Below are 22,080 nucleotides of genomic sequence, written 5' to 3'. Positions count from 1 at the left end.
AGACAAGGGCCCTGGTTTGTTGAAAAGGGACTTAGCCCCTGGTACTGACAGAATGTTTCATCGTTGTTTTGCATACTAAAATATAAATAATTCTGACTCCTTTGCTATAATAATTTCTCATAGTCTTTTATCATTATCCCTATTATTCATCAGTAGAAAAATCAAAAATCAATCCCAATAGTGATAAAATGACCCAGGCACAGGTTTTCAGTAATTTTAAATATTTGACTCACGTTTTGCTAACTACAGATACCCCTGGCATTTCCAAACTCTCCAAGATTTATTCTCTGTCATGACTGTTTGGGAACCTTACTATCTTCAAAACTTCTTGAAGTTCCATTCCTTTTCACCCCTATCCTGCCTTTTCATCCCTATTCCTTTCACCCTATCCTATCCTGTCAATGCTTTGGGTAGATCTTAAAATAAAAATCAAAAGATGTGTGATGAAAAGAGAAAAGTGGGAGTCAGTGGCAGATTTCATTCTAAGTAAACAAGCCAATGCAATGTACCTGCACCTTCACAGGTGGCTCAGCGCGCAGCCCAGCTGCAGGAGGCCTTGCTGCATTGTGGGAGGTTCCAGGATGCCTTGGAGTCCCTGCTCAGCTGGATGGCAGACACTGAGGAGCTGGTGGCCAATCAGAAGCCCCCATCGGCTGAGTTCAAAGTGGTAAAGGCCCAGATTCAAGAGCAAAAGGTAAGTTAGTGATGCATTTGTATTGTGTTTCACACTGACTATTGACACTGAGAGTATGTGCTGCTTCATAGCTATCTATACGCTATCCTGGTTAGCTGGTTTGTGCTGCGATAAATGTTATTTTGTTAGTCACTAAATCAACACTTAGTATCTGCTGGAGTGTAGGCCATGTTCTGCATGCTGGGATTACATCAGTGAATAAAAAATAATAAAGTTCCTCATTGAGGCGGAAGTCTAATGGGGAGGGTGGATAAGGAAAGAGACAACAAACAAGGTAAGTGTGTAAAGTGGTGAGTTGTACATAAGTAAGCAGGGCCAAGAGATAGGAATCAGAAGGACAGCAAGGATAGGTGGGCAGGAAGTGTAGGGACTCGAAGGTACTCGGGAAGGGTTTCACCGACAGGAACATTTGGACAGAGACATCATTAGTTTATTTGTATGAAATTGCCTGTCTTACACATTAAGTACTGGCAGTTTCTCCTAGTTTAGTCTTTTAGTAAAGAGGCAAATATTTAATCCATATGTGCTCATGGATGTTGACTTTTGACAATGCTGAAAGTATCCAAACTGGAAAAACACAGTCTGTGGAAGGATAACTATCCAGAACCTTCACATTCAGTTCTAGGCACCAGTGACACATATGTCAGCCGTGACACATTTGAAGGCATTTTCCCCGTAGCTTCTGGGCTACAACTTGGGAGGGCTTAGTACACAGAACACTGGTAAGATTTCCCCGGGAAACTATAAAAAGAAAGGAGTGTATTACTTTAAATTTCTTTACATTTAAAACTCTTTAAATTAAAAATTTAATTTACCTTTCTGTCATGGCTTCACTTGTTAGTTAATACTAATAGTGTATTATATATTTAAAAATTGCTAAAAAGTTAAGTGCTCTCAATACTAAAAAGATGGTAAAGAGGGGAGGTGCTAGATATGTTAAGTAGCTTTATTTAATCATTCCATAATGTACACATGCATATATACATATATGTAGATTTTACTATAGAATTATTATTTGTCAGTTACATTTTTTTTTAAAACTTCCACATTTGGCCTCATTTTTCAAAAAAAATGTAAAACCTAATCCTTGCTCTAACTTCAACATTTCATAGCATTTCTCGAAAATTTATCTGAAAACTTTGGCACATTGGAAGTAGTTAGAAATAAGTATTCGGGAAATAACTGGAAACTGCATTTGTATCATTTTTTGAATACTCTATACCTGCTGCCATTCACAGTTTATTCTCTCAGAGTTAATTAATGATGCTTAGCCAATAGAATCCAATTGTTGAGTTGGTTTTCTTAACTGTCTCAGGCTTTGTTACTAAAGTGTACCTAAGGTAATTTACCTAATTAATTTTCCTTGCTAGCTAAACCATGGGTTCTACTTTGATTACAAAATAACTTGTGTCAACGGAGTTGGTGATGCAGCACCTTCTTTTAAAATGTATATTTCTCTTAGCACTCAGCTTGGAGGTCTTAGAATATTCTGCTAGAGTTTTACCTCTACCAGTGAGGACTGGACTAGGGAGGCCCCCAAGTGTTGTGTACCTGGGCTTCCCTGGTGTGGTGCTCTAACCAAGTCCCTGAGCCAGGCAGTTGTTCAGGAGCCGTTGGCTCTGATGATGCTGGAGTGAGGTAGCCCAGAGTATGGTTCTTTGTCAGCCTTTTTACTCCACGCATCTCATCTCATGATGCTTAATTAGAATTAAATCGAATTTTGCTCCTACTGCTGGAATGCTAGTCTTACTTAGCCACTTAATTGGCTTGCATACTCTCTCTTCTGCAATGATACGTAAATGGTCTTTTTAAATTTTCTTGCTCTGAAGGATTTTAGCATCTAGTTCCAGCTAGTGAAGGACCCAAGCACTTGCCTTGTTAACCTTGCTAACCCATGACTTTGGTCTGAGTCTTAACTTCCTCGTCAGTCATGGGTTGTTTAATGTGGGAAAGGGCTTTAAAAGTGGTAATGATTCATAGTAATCTTTTTATTTGTATAGAATAGATAATTCTTGACTATTTGGATCATTCCTGTTTCATTAAAGTGAGAGAAGTTTTCTACTTTTCCCATGATTCAAAAGGGTCATTCCAAGCAATACCAATTTCCTCTGTTGTTTTATTTTTTAAAAATTAATTATGAAGAGGGTAGTGGCTTTATCCTTAATAGTTTTGTGTATTCTTAAAAGTCCACCACAGGTATCTGACACAGTAGTGATGTTAGTAAACCAAGTGAGCCAAGTCCAAGTATGTTTCTGTTACACACATACCAAACATGCCTTTTTTTTTTTTTTTTTTTTTTGAGACAGGGTTTCACTATGCAGTTTAGGCTGGCTTTAAAGTCACTTTGTAGCTCAGGCTGGCCTTGAACTCTCCTGCCTCAACCTCCCGAGTGCTAGGTTTACAGATGTGCACCATCATGCCCAGCAAAATACTTAAAGCAGGTTTTATGTTGTGTTTATTTAATTATTCTTTTGCTTTAAAAATATCTAATGTTTGTCTGAAGCTTCTGCAAAGATTGCTGGATGACCGCAAATCTACTGTGGAAGTAATCAAACGAGAAGGAGAAAAAATCGCTGCCATGGCAGAACCTGCAGATAAAGTGAAGATCTTGGAGCAGCTGAGTCTCCTGGGAAGTAGATGGGAGACACTGCTTAATAAAGTTGAAGCTAGGTAACTTACTTGCTTGGAGTTCCTTTGAAAGAGTAGCGGGCACCTTACAACTGTGTGTTTTGGTAATGCTTTTCTTCAGATCTTTATTCTTTGATGATCATAGCTCTGTGAATATAGGGGTGAGAGCTGTGACTTCTCTCCTCGATCTTCTAATGGTAATGTCTTACAGTATCAGTTGCATCCCAATGCCTTGGACTAAGAAAGCATTTTTATTGGGGTGAGTAGGGCAGTCATTTGTTTCTTTCTTTTTTTTTCGTCTTTTTTTCATTTTTATCAGTACCAGGGATCGAACTCACGACCGCCTGCTTGCAAGGCAGGTGCTTATGCCGCTGAGCTAAATGCCCAGCCCCAGTCATTTGTTTATTGCATAGTTATTGTCTGCCCACCTTGCATCAAGCACAGCTGGGCCCTGGGCTATGCAGGTGAGCTGGACAGATGACCTCTGTCCTCAGTAGTGTGGATTAGTAGGATCTATAGAAAGGTGCTGGGGTAGTGTGCAGTGGGAAGAGCTTACAGTGCGGTAGGAAGGTGACTGCTAAGCTGCAGGTTTAGGAGGAATTGTAATTGGTTGGGATAAGAAGCAGATAGAGAACTCGAACTCACGAAAGCCACAAAAGCCTGGAGCCCAGCTCCACTGGGCCTTTGCTAGCAGTTTTCTGATGACAGAATCCCAACTAATATTTCTGCATTGACAAAAAGTTGACTGTTGTAAGTGCAGCCACAGTGAAGACGGATTGAGCTGAAAGCAGGTAAACTACTGGACAGAATTGATGTATTCCACGAATGTCCACCTTCTGTGAAACTGGAAATGAGCAGAGCTGTTTGCTGACCACGGATTATGGACGAGAATTGTGGTTTTAGTACTGCAGAATGAGATAGTGCTAAAGAAGCGAAAGGCCTTGTCCTGTAGCATAGGTCATGGATTAACCTTGTGTGTTGTGTCCTAGCACATTGTATCCTGGAATTGGAAGGTATACTCAGTATTTCTTTGTTTAAGCTAAATGAGTAAATGTCTACGTCTCAGCTCTACTCCTAAAACTGTTGGTCTTTTCCTAAAGCCTTCTTCATGGTGATATTCAGTTGGAAGGAATTAGTGATAATTATGATTCAGATATGCATTGCTCATAATTTCAGTCATAGCGAACTAAACAATTACAAGACAATTTTTTAATTTTAATTTGTATTAGTACATGTTTGTAGCACATATGGCTATATGTATGGGGGGGAGTTGGTACATGCATGTAACACATCTCAGTTCTTTTTTCATCCCTTTCTCCTTCCCCAACTCTTCCCTCCTTTTATCTCTTGGTTCTCTCTTTTGTAAAAGATCTATTTTGCTGCTTCCTATTATCTGTTTTTTGTTTTGCTTTTGAATTTGTTTCTATTTAGAGTTTCTCACATATGGCAAACCACACTATTTAAGCTTGTGTGTCTGCTTTATTTTACTTAATGTTATGGTCTCAAGGTGCATTGATTTACCTAGAAATGCTTCACATTTACCCTTTTGATGGCAGAATAGTGCTCCATTATGTATACATGCCACGTTTTCTTTATTCATTCATCTGTTGATAGATGTATTGGCCAAGATTTAGCTATTATGAATTATGCTGCTGCAAACATGTATCCTTGTAACGTAATGTGTAACTCTTTCAGGAAGATACCTAAAAGGGAATAGCTGAATCTTGTGGGATTTCTGCCTTTAGTTTTTGAGGAACCTCCATACTGATTTCCGTTGTGGTTGTGCTAGTTTACATTCCCACCAACAATATAGAAGAGTTTCTTTTTCTTTGCCGCCTCACCAGCATTTACTGTTACTTGCTTTCCTGATGATGGCCATTCTTTCTAGAGTGAGATGAAATCTCATTTTTTTAATTTGCACTTCTCTGATGGCCAACAATGTTGACATTTTTTGTTGTATTTATTGACCATTTTGGCTGCTGCTTATAATTATTCATTTCAGTTGCCCAGTTTTGATTGAGTCTTTTATTTTAGTATATGATTTTTTTGGTTCTTTTTATATTCCAGATATTAGTTCTCTGAAGAATATCTGACAAAAATTTTTCCCCATTCTGTAGTTTATTTCTTCACTCTGTCATTTGTTTCTTTTGTCATCTAGAAACTTTTTAATTTGTCTTTAACTCTTTCAGGAGTTCCATTGTTGATTTTTGATGTTACTTCATGTGCAATTAGGGCTCTGTTCAGAAAGCCCTTGCCTGTGACTATTTTTTTTCAGTTGTACCTATTTGATTTTCCAGCAGGCTAAGTTTCTGTTTTAACAACTTAGATGTTTGATCCATTTTTATTTCAGTTTAGTACCTTGTGAGAGACACTTGTCTAGCTTCTATCTTCCTACATGTGTACAACCAGTTTTCCCAGCACCATTTCTTCAAAGAACTGTCTTTCCTCCAGCATGTATTTTTGGCCCCTTCGTCGAGTGCCAGGTAGCCGAGTGTGCTGGGCGTGCTTCTGCACCCTTTCTTCTGCTCCATTGGCCCGTGCGTCTGTTGTCATGCCAGTTCATTGTTTTATCAGGGTAGCTCTCTAACGTAGCTTGATATCCAGGATCCTGAGGCCGCCTGCCTTGCTTGTGTTGGCCAGCATGACTTTTGGTATTCTGGGTCTCTTCACTTCTGTATGAATTTTAAGATTATCTTTTCTGTTTCTCTGAAGAATGCTGTAGGGATTTTGATTGGGATTGCATTGAGTCTGTGTATCTGTTTTGGACATATGATCATATGGACAGGGTGGTTCTGCCAACCCAGAACCAATAGGGGATATCTTTCCATTTTATGATGTCCTCTTCAGTGCTTTTCAGAAAACTGTAGTACAAAATGGTGTTTTCTACTGTTTGAATTTCTTGTAAATCATCCCAAGTGACTTATCTAAAAAAAGTTTTAAAAAATACTTTTAGTAATCTCATCCATTTTTTGATCAGATGCTATAGATGTATACATACATAGTTTGTGATATAATGATACAGAAATTATATAGCTTGTATCAATTTTCCATAATTACCTTTGTTTTCATAACAAGCTAGGTTTCTCAAATAATGAACTTCTGTAAGACTTTTATGTGGTAAAAAGTTAAGATGAGAACTCTGGATGCTGACATAGTGTTACTTTGCCGATCGGCAGTATTATTTTAAAGCCTTGCTGTAGAATTTCATTAGATTCAGGAACTGCTGTTTAATATTAACTTTATATTAATATTAATTTTAGATTAAATGTTTTTGTTTGATCTGTTGTTCAATGTTAATTTTATTTAATTGAACCATTTCAGTGTATCCTATAAATGTTAGAGATCTAAATTTTAACCTTAAATGAGATCTATGCAGAGTGTTTAGAATAGAATAGTTGAGCATGACTAAAGACTTTTGTTGAATTCTTCATACATTCTTCATCCCTAAATGACCTTCACGTTGGCACATTTGTAGGAATCGTCAGTTGGAAGGTATCTTGGTTGTGGCACAGCAATTTCATGAAACCTTAGAACAACTGAATGAGTGGCTCACCACCATAGAAAAGCGACTGGCAAATTCTGATCCCATAGGAACCCAGGCATCTAAACTGGAGGAACAAATTGCTCAGCACAAAGTAAGCTATAAATCATATGTCATTAAGACTCAGTTTTCCATTTCTTTCATGGCTTTGTGACATAAATTTGAGTTATGCACTGTTGTTATGTTTTGTGTACTTGCAAAGTAAATCCATTTCACATACCATCCTTTCATGGCATTTATTTTTCATCTTTATTTGTCCATTCCTTTTTGTTTGTTTGTTTTTTGTCTTTGTTTTTTAAACTCTATGTAGGCCTTAGAAGACGACATCATCAATCATGGTAAACATTTACACCAGGCTGTTAGCATTGGCCAGTCCTTAAAGGTTTTGAGCTCCAGGGAGGATAAAGATATGGTGCAGAATAAATTAAATTGCTCTCAAGTGTGGTACATTGAGATTCAAGAGAAAAGCCTCAGCAGGTCTGAGCTCCTCCAGCAGGCCCTGTGCAATACTAGGATTTTTGGGGAAGATGAAGTTGAGCTGATGACCTGGCTGAACGAAGTGCATGACAAACTGAGCAGGCTCTCAGTCCAGGATCACAGCCCCAAGGGGCTCTGCAAGCAGCAAGCTGAACTGCGGGTATTTTGATTTATTTCATTTCATTTTATGTTACTCTTTTCAGTTGTCATTGTTTTATCAACATCTCTTATTTTTCTCTTGTTTTATGTCTGTTATGATTTGGGTGATTCATTATACTCAAAAAGGCTTTGCTTGTTTATACAAGATATTTTTAATGAAGTCACTTCTAAGAGAGATTGCATTTATCCAATTAGCTGGGTCTCTCACTTCTCTTTTTGTTATTTTACTGTTGTCTGCAAAGACCAGTAATTAACCGGTACTTCAGTGCCTCCATATAGCCCATTCTCAACCAGCTCTAAGTACTTTCCAAAAAACAGAGCACTGTGAATTATTTTAGATGAGTATGGGACACGGGCACAGTGGTAAAAAGAAAAGGCAAATGTATGTGAAGAGTGGATGTTTGAAAGTGTGAGATGTTTACTCAGATATCTCTCTGAAGCCTAATTAATCTCTGAGGTTTAATTTTTCTTCCTTTCTCATAAAAATGGCACTTGTATTTTAGATTCTACAAGAGGACATCCTTCTCAGGAAACAAAACGTAGATCAGGCGATACTCAATGGCTTAGAACTTCTTAAACACACCACAGGTGGGTGATCTTTTTAATCAAAGGCTTGTGCAGTCCTTATTTAGCCTTGCTGTCAGAATATTTTAGGGATGGGGAAAAGATAAAATGTATTATAATTTTTGAGTTCTTCCAAGGCTTCATTGTGGAGAATGTTTGAAAAACAGTCAAGGGTTTAACAATAATGATCTCATTCTTTTCTCATGATCTCACTCGAGTTCCTGGTGGACATTGTGTATATGACTCAGAACCTGAAGCACTTTGGCACAGAGTATGGTCAGAGAAGTGTATGATGGAGTTACATTAGTTTTCTACTTCAGAAAGGCAGATGAACATGGAGGTTGTAGATGGGTTTTTTTTTGGTAGGGTAAGTTGCATTACCATGACACAGTTATGGCAGTACACAGACTTCATTTCTCCTGAATCACTGAGCAAACAGACATGTGGCTTCATGCATTTATGAACGGTTTAGGGTATCTTGGGGAAACCGACTTGTTTATTGACTCTTTTGGCCATCGGAAGGTGTCATTTATTGACCCTAGATGCAGTTTAGCACCATGAGTGTCTGGGAGCAGTTCCCACTCACTGTGAGCTGGACAAATGCAGTATAGTGTCTAGAGCCTTAGAGCAGCAGCCTGAAACCCAGGACTCAGTTTCTTTTCTTTTTATTTAAACAAAGACAGAAAAGAAAAATTAAAGAAAAAAAAAAACAAGAAAAAAAGTAGAATACAGAATTTAAAAGATTGATACAAAATCACTAGTTGATACATTATATACTGTCCTCTTAACAGTAGTTGTTAAAGTTACCAAATCAGACCGTAAAAAGTAGCTAGATGCTCAAACATTGGCAGTGCAAACCCTCCTGTTCAATGATCTAAAGAAATTTAGTAATATGAACATCGATTTTACACACTGTACATACTGTTACATCCTTTAGAGCACTTTCCTTCCCTTTCACTTTCACAATATCTATTATATCTATTATACTTTTACATCTGTTATATTTTTATATCTATTATACTTTTTGGATAACATTATTCTGCCAGTTACTATTTTTACACTAGGGAGACAATGTGATCTTTACTAATGTGAGTCTTGTTTATTTCAGTCATTCAGATATTCTCAAGTTGCCTCCATTTACCAATAAAGGCTTCAAGATCATCCTTTTTGTAGCTGAATAGTATTCCATTGTATAAAAATACCACAATTTTTTCATCCACTCTGTGGTTTCCAACATTTAACTATCACAAATTGTGCTGCTATGAACATGGGTGCCCATATATCACTGTGACATGACCTTTTCAGTTTTTCTGGGGAAATACTCAGGAGGAGAATAGCTGGACTGAACAGAACTTCCAATACTAGTTCTTTGAGGTATCTCCATACTGATTTCCACAGTGGTTGCACCAGTCTGCACTCCCACCCACAGTGGAGAAGTGTTCCTCCCCCCCCCCCCCCCCCCCGCAGCCTCACCAACATTTGTTATCAGTTGTTTTATTGATGGCAGCCATTCTTTCTGGGGTGAGATAAAATCTCAACGCTATTTTAATTTGCATTTCTCGAATGAACAGTGATGGTGAACATTTCTTCATATATTTATTTGCCACTTGTATATCTTCATCTGAGAACTGTGAGTTCATCTCCGATGCCCATTTTTATAGAGGGTCTTTGAATTTGGGGAGCTTGATATTTTTTCGTTCTGGGTATATGTCCTTTGTCTGAGGGATTGTTGGCTAAAATTCCTTCCCATTCTGTAGGTTTTCTTTCCAGTTTCTTGGTGATTTCTTTTGAAGTGCAAAAACTTTTTAGTAATATGAGATCCCCCAGTTGTTGATTCTTTGAAGTATTTCCCATCAGTTTGCATTTTATTCATGAAATCTCTCACTATCCCGATGTCTCGAAGACTTTTTTACCTAGCTTGACTTCCAGTAGATTTAGTGTTTCTGTTTTAATATTTAGATCCTTGATCCATTTCGACTTTAGTTTAGTGTATGGTGATAGGCATGGGTCTATTTTCAGTCTTTGGCATGTGGAAAGCCAATTTTTCCAATACCATTTATTAAAGAGGCTTTTTTTCCGCTGAACATGTTTAGCCCATTTGTCAAATATAAAGTGGCTGAGTATCTTTGTAGTAGTGTTTGCTTGTTCTAATCTGTTCCATTGATCCTCAGGTCTATTTCTTTGCCGGTACTATGCTGATTTTATCACTGTTGCTTTGTAGTATAGTTTCAAGTCAGGAATTGAGATGTTTCCTATCCTGCTTTTGTTGCCCGGAATCACCTTTGCTATTCTAGGTTTCTTCTGTTTCCAGATAAATTTTAGGAATATTTTTTCTAGATCTGTAAGGTATGTTAATAGTATTTGGATTGAGATTGCATTGAATCTGTATAGCAGTTTTGGGAGTATGGCCATTTTCACAATGTTGGTTTTTCCTAGCCAAGAGCAAGGAATATCCTTCCATTTTCTAATATCCTCTTCAATCTCCTTTTTTAGAGTAGTATAGTTTTCAGCATATATAGTCTTTTACATTCTTGTTAGGTTGATTCCTAGGTATTTCATTTTTTTAGATGCTATTGTGAAAAGTGATATTTGCATAATTTCTCTTTTGTGGAATTTTTTGTGTACAGGAATGCTGTTGATTTTTGAGTGTTGACTTTGTATCCATTTATGCCGCTGAATTTGTTTATTACCTCTAGTAATCTTTTAATGGAGTTTTTGGGGTCTTTCTATGTAGAATATCATGTCATCTGCAAATATTGATAATTTAACTTCTTTTCCTATTTTTGTTCCTTTTATTTCTCCCTCTTTTCTGATTGCTCTGGCTAATATTTCCAGAACTATTTTGAATAGGAGAGGACTCAGTTTCTGTGTGTCTGAAAAGGAGGTAGAGATGGGCAAGGATCTGCTGCAAAGAGCAGACGAGTAACAGTGAGCTACTGAGAGCACAGAGAAGTTGAGTACCTTGCTCAGGGTAAGCCAGTTTTTAAGCTGTGAAGTCAGTGACCTTAATCCAGGTATTTTTAACCCCTCTGCTTTGAAAACTGAAGGTTTAGAGGGTAGATGTAAAAGTACTACTTTCTTCATAACTAAAAGACTTTCTCAAAACTGTAGCCTTTCTCAGTTTTTACATTTGTATTTTAGAGCTGATTAAATTTGTCAGAAATCCTTGGAATGGGCCAAGGATGTAGCTCAGCAACACAGTGCCTACTTGGCAAGGATAAGGTCCCAAGTTCAATTCTCAGTACCCAAATAAAAATAAAAATAAATTCTTGCAATGAACAAAACCTAAGTAGGATTTCTCTTGGGTCAGGGTGCCTTTGAGGAAAATGTGTCCCTTTTTCCCCCAAGAGAATTTCATCATCAGAGTACAATAATACCTAAAGAAACCTTCTACCCCGTTTTTTTTTTTCTTTTTATAAGAAATAATATTGTTGAAATTTTAGGTGATGAAGTTTTAATAATTCAAGATAAATTGGAAGCCATCAAAGCAAGGCACAAAGATGTTCTCAAACTGAGCACTGATGTCGCCGTGACTCTGGAACAGGCACTTGAGCTCTCCAAAAGGCTGTACTCCATACAAGAGCAGCTGTGTAACTGGCTGGACAAGGTGGAGGCGGAGTTACTCTCCTACGAGACTCAGGCTCTAAAGGGAGAAGCTGCAAGCCAAGCACACAGGAGACAAAAAGTATGCCTGATTTATGCACTTTGTGTCTATTCATTCTTTGACAGTTCTGGTCCACTCAGGAATAAAACTGCATTTGCCTTGTGTTGTTACTAATCCTCTGAAGGATGCCTCGATAAGCCAGGACTGGGCAGAAATTGGCAGCAGATCATCTGTTTAAACTTTTAGGATCCTAGAAACAAAAAGTTTATTATTTGTTTGAGGGGTCTTGTGGTGAGGAGTATAGTCTACCACTCGCAAGGCAGTTTCCTGTTTTCATTCCAAACAGGAAACAGCGGAGAAGTGTCACTGTTTCAGAGGCATGTGCGATTGGGTTGGAATAACAGCATCTTTTTCAAAGAGGTGTGTAGCACAGCGTGAGCTGTCTGATGTAGCACAAAAGTGTAATACTGCCCTGCTGCCGGTTCTGCAGAGACAGCAGCCTCGGCAGTGACTCCTGAGGTGCAGGGAGTGGTGAGCCTAGGCTTCCCAAGTGGGGAAGGTGTCAGCCAACGGTGTAATGCTGCTGTGTCCTCGTTTTGAACGTCACTTGCTTCTGGCTTGTAGTACCCTTCTCATTTTATCTATTTATTTTTTTTTTCTATTAACTGATTACATAGTTTCCCAGAAGGCAAAAAAGAATACACTATAACTTGCTTGCTTCTGATTTCCAAATTTTAACTATTTATACTAATTTTAAAGCTAAAATTTTGCCACATAGATGAATGGCTCTGGAAAATTGTCTTTTTGAAAAAGTAACTTTAATGAGCAAAAGTTTATTTAATTCAGCCGAAACTGTAGGGGCTGGTCTTACTGGCCAACAAAGGCCTGTAACCCCCAGAACAACTGAGGCACTGTTACCCACACGTTTGTGATTTCAGGAGCTGAAACAGGAATTGAAGAACAACAAAGCCTTACTGGATTCCCTTAACGAAGTGAGCAGCTCTTTGCAGGAGTTGGTACCGTGGAGGGCCAGAGAAGGCCTGGGAAAGATGGTGGCCGAGAACAACGAGCGCTACCGTCTAGTGAGCAACACCATCGCTCAGAGGGTGGAGGAGATGGATGCCGCTGTTCTGCGATCTCAGCAGGTAGCAAAGTTCCCCCAGCTGTTCCTGTAGCCTTTACCTGAACAGAAATGTCTGTTAATAATGTTTCCATTGTACTTTAGAACTGAAAGAGTGGATTGGAAAAGAATTTGGCTTGGCCTCCATGTGAGTCTAGGGCAAGCTCAGCTGTCCATTGTCAGCTGCCACCTACCGCCTTGCTTCCAGGGCTTCGCCTTTGGGTGGGACACTGGGAAGGTGGGCCCTGCTTTCCACGTGCAGTGCTGCTGTCTGCATATGTGCATATTGCCATAGCAGTGTTATGCCTCCAGTGACCCTAAATCTTTGTGTAAATATTTTGACTTAGTATATAAGTCGGTATTAACCATTCATTTACATACAGCTATTGCAAAGAGAAACTATTCTTTTTTAAAGCAAACAATTTTGTTGGCGATGTGAAGTTTTTTCCAAAGATGACTGAAAAGGCAGTTATTATAGTTTCTGACCTGCCTGTGGCTACACCAGTGCATGCATGCTCCAGAGTTCCGAAGCCCTCAGCGCTCAGCCACAGCCGCACAGTGGGTTGTGGTGGACAGTAAGGGAGGGGCCCTGGAGATAAACATGTGATGAGCTGTTTGCGAGAGTTGTTGTGACTATTCACCTTAAGTCATCAGGCTCTGGTTCAGAGCGTGGTGGGTGGCACTTAGAAAGTACAGCAGGATACTTTGGAGCACAGTTTAGAAGATCTGTGACTAAGTTTTTACCAAAGCAAGCCAAAAACAAGAAACAAATCAAACAGATTCTGTGGGAGAGTCCAAAATTGCTTCTCTAATGTTGCCTTAAAGTGTAATGTATATGGTTCTGAAGCATACTACTCCACTCATTCTAGTACTGTGTTCTAGAATCTCAGAGCCTTGCCTCAGAAATGCTTGTGAGGGAGGGCACTCACTCCTGAGGAATATGTTTGCCTGACTGTTTTTAAAGTTTGGAGGAATCTATATGCCTCATTATTATGGCAGAGTAAGTGCGTTCATTTGTGAAGTGTATTCAACTATTTAAAAACACTGGATTGTTTTTTGCTGAAATTTACTTGACCATTTCAGAATTGGCACTGAATACTGCTCTAAATAGTAAGACAAAATATTTTGTACTCTTGGGATTAAGATTTTCCTGAGAAGTTGATTACGTGAGCTCAGTGCAGTGAGAGGGCTAAGAGCAAGGTCTCTGCTTGAATTAGTACTGATGAGTGTGCTCGGTATCTGCCAAGGTCATTCACTGTGTCAGAGCTCTGTTCGAGGTTTTGTAGATGTTTTCCAGAATTTAAAAAAAAGTTAAGCAGGTCAGTGTAAGCCTTGTGGAACCTTAAAAATAAGTAAGTCCTGCACTTTCGAATGAACTGCTTTCCAGATGAACACTCTTAAGCTCAGTTTTCATATCCAACCAAGTTATTCATATCCAACAGAGTGAGTCTTATGTAATACACTTGTGAAAGTTCACAACTCAAGTGTTCATAAGTGGGGGACTTACTGAATATCCTTTTGTGTGTGTGTGTGTGTGTGTGTGTGTGTGTATGTGTGTGTGGGTGTGAGTGTTTTACTGATGAAATCATTCCTTACAAAAAATACTGAGAGGTTTTCCTAAAGAATACAGAAAAATGCATCAAAAAAATTTATAAACATTTGGACTATAACCAGTGGTGGCAAAATGATGACACACATGCTGTAGTGAGCTGTGTGTTATTGAAAGCTCTAAAAGTTTGCCATCATTGGGCTGTATCCTTCCTGCATTGCAAGAGAAAGAGAGAAATTGATTCTGCCAGTAGGTCATAGAGTTAGTATGAATGCCAGTATATCTTCTGTTAGTTCATATGGTATGTATACCTGCATTTCTTTGGAGTATTGCAAGGTTGCACAGTGAATACCTCTGAAGGGCTAAAAGGACACAAATATTTAGAGCAAGAGAACACATATGGTGTGCCATATGTGATGAAGCAACCTGCCTGTGGTCCTACAGCTAGGAAGTAGCAGGGCTACCACTAGGATTTCCCCTAGATCTCACCTACCTCACCATGGTGTTTCTTTATAATGATCATAGGAGAAATCCTGAGAAATGATACATCTTTTCTAAATTCAGTACAAAGAAGAAAGTGCCTTTATTGAAGCTAAATGAAAATCTGTAACTAAAACATTTCAAACTATGAAAGGAGTCATGCAACCTCACTCAGGTAGATTCAAGAGCAATGTCAGCACTTGTGTTTCTGATTCAGCAGAAACTTAGGTTTGCACTTTACAAACTTAAACTCATTCTTAAGAAATAAGCTTTGAAGCTGGGGATTTAGCTCAGTGGCATAAGCACCTGCCTGGCAAGTGCAAGGTCGTGAGTTTGATCCCCGGTACTACAAAAAAAAAAAAGGCTTGAAAGCATGATTTTCATGTTTATACAGTAACTGAATTACTTTGTAAGCTTGTACCAAGTAAAAGATGTTCAGAATTAAGACCAGAATACAGTATGAATCCAAAATATGAAAGTAATGATGAAAAAAGCAGCCTTAATGTAAATCATGAATTTTGAACTGCGTGCTTTATTTTGTATAAGCAAACTGCCATTCTGCATCTATTCTCCATGTGAAATATGGGCATGAGCCAAGCTCAGTTTATCTTTTCTTAGATATACCTTTGGTCATATCCAGTTTGCTTTATTAACAGAGACCCTTCCCCAGGGCCCACCCCCAGCGGGCAGGTGGTTAGATGAGGTTGTGTGCTTTGAACATTAATTTACTATTTAAAAATGTATAGATTTAATGTTCTGTTCCTAAGTGACCTGGCGGAATTAAGCTAGATTTTGCATGATAGAATGTTCTACTTTTCAAACAAATATCTGAAGATATTTTATATTTTGTGTAGTGTTAAGGTTGTTTATGTGTGGTTTATGTCCTTTATGATGTTATAACTTTTGGAGTTCAAAAAAGTGCACTGTTGTGAAATATTAAGCCACTATCACGGAGTGGATTGGCTTGCAAAGATCAACATGAACAAAAATCCACAGGGAAAAGGATTAAAGTTTAGAGGGAGAAGGAAAGATATACTTCTGATTTGCACGTTACTATTTCACAAATAAAAGTTTAGAAAAGACATACCATTGAGTTTTGACTTGTAGGGGAAAAGACTGTAAATTTGAGCAGTGTTTCTAATGGCTGGGAGAATAGCTGAACAGCATCAACTATGAGCATCCAAAGTGATTCTGCAGATTTCCAAGGAGTGGTATTTGAAGAAGTATTTATGTTTAAAATAATAGGACCCATTCCTTACTTTTAGGTCAGTATCTAAGTGGACCAAGGCAGGTTAGCTATGGGACCTTTGAGCTAGTCTGCCTCCCTCCCGCCAGCCATTGTTAGCTGAGTGAGAAACTACATGGTTTTTGCATTGAGCAGTGTATCTTTGTTGCTTTCATTCTCTAATTGCAAATTGAACTAAAGGAGTCCCATAGAAACAGGTAAAGGTACTCATGCTTAAAGGATGCCCAGTCTTATATTCTGAGTTCAGACCATGGTGGTGGTTCAGACTTAGGGCATTTCACTGTCCTTTGCCTCTTATATAGTTACTGTATCCGAGCTGACTTGAGATTTCCAGGAGCTCCATCAGCTTATGTAGTTCCATGGAAAGCTTGACAGAAGGGTCCAGAGTTGGTGCTTTGGGTGGAGTGAATAAACAGATTTCTGGGTCTTCAGGAATCAGGCTTAGAGGAAAACACTGCCTATTTTTTCTAAAACCCAGAAGAAAACATCCCCTTAGAAATGGGATTTGTTTATTGTTTAGAGCTCCAGGTGTTGGGGATGGGAAAACAGGGTCCTTGTTATGAATAATGAGTAACAGAGTGGAAAGAAATGCTAATGAACAGAAAGTGATGAAGTCACCAGCCCAGGAAGGTGATAAAGAGTATGCCCTTGAGGTGAGGTTTGCTAATCCTGTTTCCACTTGGAAGAAACTTTTGGACAAGCAGTTTATCAGAGGTTACAGAAATATTTTATTATGTTACAACCCAGTACTTGCTGATTGTTGTGAAACTTGAGCCATTTTTGGTGAAATCACACTGATAATTTGAATTCCTGATGCTCAAGGCATATGCAAGCCTGGGGAGCAAGAGCACAGCCCCTGAGGTCAAACTCCTGCTGGCTGTCCTGCTGGGCAATCTTTGCAAAGCAGGTGGCTTTGCTCTCCCACGGATGGATTCCTTGGTTTTTAATGGAATTGATTAATGGTAATGCCAGCATTATATATTTGCTGTCTGGATTAAGGGAGAGATTGAATGTGTTCAGTAGCGTGCTGGTCTGTTCTTGTTGGGGTATTTTTCAGGAATATTTAGGATAGCCTCTTAGGGAGGCTTGTGCTAACTGTTGTCAAGAAGTTGTAGTTCAGCTGCAATAGCTGGTACAGTTGCTAGGGGGCCTATGGTTAGACTGTCATGCTACCTGTTGAAATAGTTCCCAGAATGGAGTTAAGGATGCCAAGATGATTGCGTGTTGCTCACATGTAGGCACGAGCTGGTATTATAGTCCTTAGAAATACATTTGAATGAGTCATGGCTCTATAGCTGTTCTGTCAATTGTATGACTAAATATTTGCTAGTTTAATTTTTATAATTTCTCAGAAGGCAGGACTAAAATTTTGGCTTGAAGTCTTATTTTCTTTTAGCAGAGCAAATATTTGATTTGATTAAAAAAAACAGTGTTTGACTCTCAGCTTTCCCCTTGGCAACCTAGATGGTACCATCTAATTGCTTTTTGTTGGATATTCTCTTTTTTTTCTGTAATGGGGAGAGAGACAGCATGTTAAACTAGTATAAACATTTAAAAGCCTGAGTGTCTTTATCAGTCTTGACTCTTGTAAATCACATAGTCGGGTTCTACCTATAGCTCTTACATATGCCTTAAAAACCCATAATACAAACAAGGAAAGAAGAAGAAAAGAAGCAAAGGAAAAGGAAAAATACACACACACACATACGCGCGCGTGCACTGAGACAATTGTACTACTACTTCATTAGTTCAGGGAAAGGGACAATTAGTGCTCATGTTGTTTGATCATTTTTGCGTGCCTATGCCTGGTAATCTGAGTACCTCTTTGGAAGATAACTATATGCAACATAACAACCATTGATAAGTTCCTATCTTATCTTGAAATCTGAGATTGCTATTGTTTTGAGATTTTTTTTCTTTTGTTTTTTCTGTGTTTAAAAAAATATAACCCACACTAAGCATTTTGCCTTTTTCAGTCTCTACATCTGAGATTGCTGAATCAGTTTGTAAAACGTTTTTCTTTTGCTTGCTTATTGATCAATAATTAATGAGTAATTCTATTTAAAATGTAATAACATAAAATTACAGAAACAGATGAAGATAACATACATTTCAGGAAGTTATTTTCAGAAAGTCTGTCGAGACACTTGACAAACATTAAAAGATGAATTATACGCCTCGTCAATGAGGGTTTAGTAAGACCTTGCTGTGGATGTGCAGATGAGTACCTCCTAGAGCAACTGAAGAGAAACTGTGAGCTGGAACTTGCAGGTCAGAGATGACCCACAAAGCTCCGTCTCTGTTTGTTTTTTTAAAATGAATTTATTTTAAGATTACTGAGATTCATAAACAGTTGTAAGAAATAACACAGTGAGATTCCGTTATACTCATTTCACCCACTGGTAACATTTGGCAAAATTACAGTGCTCTGGCACAGGCAGGCTGCTGACGGTGATGCAGCCAGGATGCGGAACACTTCAATCACCAGTCCTTCCCGGTTCCACGCCTCCTGAGCTCCTGCCACCATCAGTCTGTTTTCCATTTTCGTAACTTTATTATTTCAAGAATGTTTGAGTACTTCTTCATGCAGCTACTTCTATCTCTCCTTCTGAGACTCAAAGTGAGTATTAGGCCTTATGTTTCCACAGGTGCCCAAGGCACTTTTAATGAGTTTCTTCAGTCTGTCCTTTGCTATTCAGTTTGGGTGATTTCTGCTAATCTGTCATCTACTTCACTGATTTTTCTTGTGTCCTTTATATAAGTTGTTTTTTGTTTCAGTTGTGAAATTTCCATTAGGGATTTTCAGCGGCTGACCCGTTTGATTTTTTCATTTGTTTAAACCATGAATATTCAAAAATGCTCATCGAAGCATTAATTTCATTGTGGCTGCCTTTAACTCTTTGTCAGGAAATTCTAACATCTCTGCCACTGTAGATATTAGCACCCATTTGACTAGTTTCTTTAGGCCAATTTAAGGTCTTCCTGTTTCCTGTAAGACGTTAGGGATCTTGCGTGTTACTGTTTCCATTGGAACTGCTCCCTCTGTTTCCACTGTGGTAGAAGAAGCTGGGTGTGCCTCCAGGTGGAGCAAAAAGTCCAGCTCCCCACCCGACTCTCAGCTTTGAAGTGGGGATGCCTGTGATTGCTGCTGAGCCAGCTCCTCTCATGATACCACATTGAGAGTGGCCGTGGAGGAGAGAGACTGCGCAGTGGCAGAAGTCCCAACTCCACCAGGCTTCCTTTGACATCACTTCCAAGAAAAGGAAGGCAAAACTCATTACTGCTTGGTTGGAGATGGAAGTCCAGGCTCCATTCATGGTCTCCACAGCCTGGGATATGGATTTTGTTGTGAGCCAGTGAAGATGAAAGTTCTGTTCCAGATATGGCCCTAGTGTCACCTTGCATGGATGTTGGGAACCGTTGTGGCTTCACAGAGATGCACATTGAGGCCCTTCGTTTGGCCTTCTTAGCATGAGTGTGAGTGAACTCGCAGGTTTTTTTCTGTGCCATTGGTTGGGTAGAGTGGTTATTTTCTGAGTTTTCTGGCTACACATCCCCTTTTGTTCTCCTTTTGCTAGAGAGGCCAGGGTTGTCTTGGTTTGTCTGGGCCACAGGTGCAACAGGGTTGCCACTTCTCCAGCATTCAGTCTTGATTAGGTGAGGTACCAAGGAAACCCAGAGAACTCAGCAGTGGATCCAGTTCTTCAGGGTTCCAGGGCCATCACAGGCCTGTCTCCTCTCTCCCCTCTGCAGAATCTTCTTGGGTATATTTTGTGTGTAATGCTGTGTATTCAGGTGCAGTTATGGTGAGGAACTGAAAAAAGTTGATCTGTTCTATCTTGATATGAATCTATGTAATAGTGTCCTGTAGACCATTTAAAGTAGAAATTACTTTCTAATTTAGTTTTTTAACTCTCTCATCTTCCCTCGCCTGGTTGATCCCTCTACCTTCATTTTCAATTTCCAACTTTTCTTGGAACATGAGAAGTTCTGGCAGTACCAGACTTGAATACTTACATTGCACTTTCCCCGTTAATTCTTCCCTTGTAGTTACCACTTATTGTCAGTGCTTATTTGTCACTTGCCCACTTTATTTATCAGTGGTAGCTGCTTGGCCCAAAAAGGGATTGTAGTTTGGGTGACACAAGGCATTGAGAATGTTGAAAAGAATTGAAATCCTCTTTGACTTAGTAATCACTTCTAGGAATCTACACTAAAACTAATCAGAGATGCCAAAAGGTTTATGTATAAGGATATTCTACAGTTCTGTCTGTACCATAGCTAAAGGATACAGAGAGCTTAAAGAAAATATCCAGATATGCCAAATTACAGTGGAGCTAATTTAAAAACCATATGTAAAAGTATTATGGGGGAAATGTTCATAGTAAACTAAAAAGCACTATATGAGATGGTTTATACGTATTATCCCAGATCTTTACAAGTCTCTCATAACTTTAGGTAGATAATTTACTAAAATACTAGCATTATTAACTCCAGGTTTTAATATTTTATGTATTTTTTGTGTCGTGTGAAGTTCTGCTATGTCCATGAATTACTAGTGTATCAAGAAAATAAAATCTCTTAAATATTTTTAAGAATGCTCTTGAAAATGTTTTATGCCATTATTGAGATGTTTAAAAATTATATATGAATCATTTGAGTATTTAACTCTGCATACATAGACATGCATCTACACATATACTTAAACACATGTACATAATCTAACAATACATCACTATATTTCATTCTTTTTTCTAGTAATCATGCGCTGTGGTAACAGAATACTACCTGTGAGGTGCTAGATGAGATAGATGGTTAAAGACGGTTTATAGCTTTACATTAGGCTTATGCTCTTAAGGAGCAAATCAACACAGAAGAAGGCAGTGGGACCAGCCCACCTAAAATGATTACTACAGTGTTGATGGATTCACTGGGTTTTAAGAGATTGTGTTTAATTGCCCTGTGGAAGTCATCCTATGAGGAGATAAGCTCAGTTTCCACTTGTTTAATGAGAAATTTTTAAAACCTATGTAGGTATTTTTCTGGCACCAGTTACAGGAACTTGCTGACTTTTATCTTTTGTTTAGTTTCACCAAGCTGCTGATGCCGAGTTATCGTGGATTACTGAAACAGAAAAGAAATTGTTGTCTCTGGGTGACATCAGGCTTGAGCAAGACCAGACCTCTGCTCAGCTACAGGTTCAAAAGGTGAAGAAATACATTTCCAGTTGCCACTGAATTTTTTTGCTGCTGTGCTCCAAGTTTAGAAAATAAGCTGGCATGATTTAGTTTCCAAGACTCCTCCTTGGTATTTTCAACTACTTTGCCTAATTGTTTTTATCATATTCATGCATTTTTTCTTTCTTTTTTTAAATCTTTACTTGGGAAATCACAGACATTCACCATGGAGATTTTGAGACACAAGGATATGATTGATGAGCTAGTTAAATCTGAGGATAAAATCATGGCCATATCCAGTGAAGAGGAAAAGCAATCCGTGAAGGTATAATCTTAACTATGTTATTTGTCATGAGGTTCTTGAGTAAACAGCATGTGTTGTGCTTTAGGTCTTAGAAAAATACTTTGTCATTATCCACGGCTGCTGTTTCAGCAGTAAATCATTAGTTTTAAATAAGATGCTCTTTAAGCTTACAAAACAGCAGTGAAAGGAATTTTCCTTTAGAGAATTATCATGAGGACCATCTTTTTAAAAAGGCATAACAGCTGTTAAAGTTTGAGTCCTTGGTTAACTGCTGTGCATTAAGCATTCACTTAATATAAACTGATAATAAGTATATATAATATAGATAATATTAATGGTAATAGTACTACCATTATTATCAGCGTAAAATAACATTATGTCGAGCAGCTGTGGTATATAGGCTTCAGGAACATTTGGGACTCAAGATGAAATGAAACCCAGAATATTTGATTCTCTCTAATACTGAAATCCATTCTGTCATAGTAAAACATATAAGGGCAAAAGTGGACTGAGTAATTAAAAAAGCATCCAATATAT

General features: G+C 38.5%; 1 protein-coding gene across 29 annotated transcripts in view; it reads left to right on the top strand.

The window, feature by feature from the left end:
• The window catches only part of Dst (dystonin), a 455,117-nt gene that overhangs the window by 366,401 nt on the left and 66,636 nt on the right, over positions 1–22,080 (top strand). For 23 of the 29 annotated variants that reach the window (XM_063256887.1, XM_063256895.1, XM_063256893.1 and 20 more), the window contains 9 exons: positions 524–694; positions 3,198–3,364; positions 6,798–6,957; positions 7,174–7,500; positions 8,003–8,087; positions 11,507–11,748; positions 12,606–12,812; positions 21,150–21,269; positions 21,457–21,564. In XM_063256887.1, the coding sequence (XP_063112957.1) occupies positions 524–694; positions 3,198–3,364; positions 6,798–6,957; positions 7,174–7,500; positions 8,003–8,087; positions 11,507–11,748; positions 12,606–12,812; positions 21,150–21,269; positions 21,457–21,564 (1,587 nt within the window). The remainder of the gene's footprint in view (positions 1–523; positions 695–3,197; positions 3,365–6,797; positions 6,958–7,173; positions 7,501–8,002; positions 8,088–11,506; positions 11,749–12,605; positions 12,813–21,149; positions 21,270–21,456; positions 21,565–22,080) is intronic. The other 6 variants (XM_063256898.1, XM_063256913.1, XM_063256900.1 and 3 more) reach the window with 1 other exon arrangement.

This window comes from Cavia porcellus, unplaced genomic scaffold (genome assembly GCF_034190915.1).
Source record: "Cavia porcellus strain 051 isolate PalLab524CR breed Dunkin Hartley unplaced genomic scaffold, mCavPor4.1 scaffold_10, whole genome shotgun sequence".
In the NCBI taxonomy this organism is placed as follows: domain Eukaryota; kingdom Metazoa; phylum Chordata; class Mammalia; order Rodentia; family Caviidae; genus Cavia; species Cavia porcellus.
The sequence above is the reverse complement of the archived record's forward strand: the minus strand, read 5'-3'. Positions and strand labels throughout refer to the sequence as shown.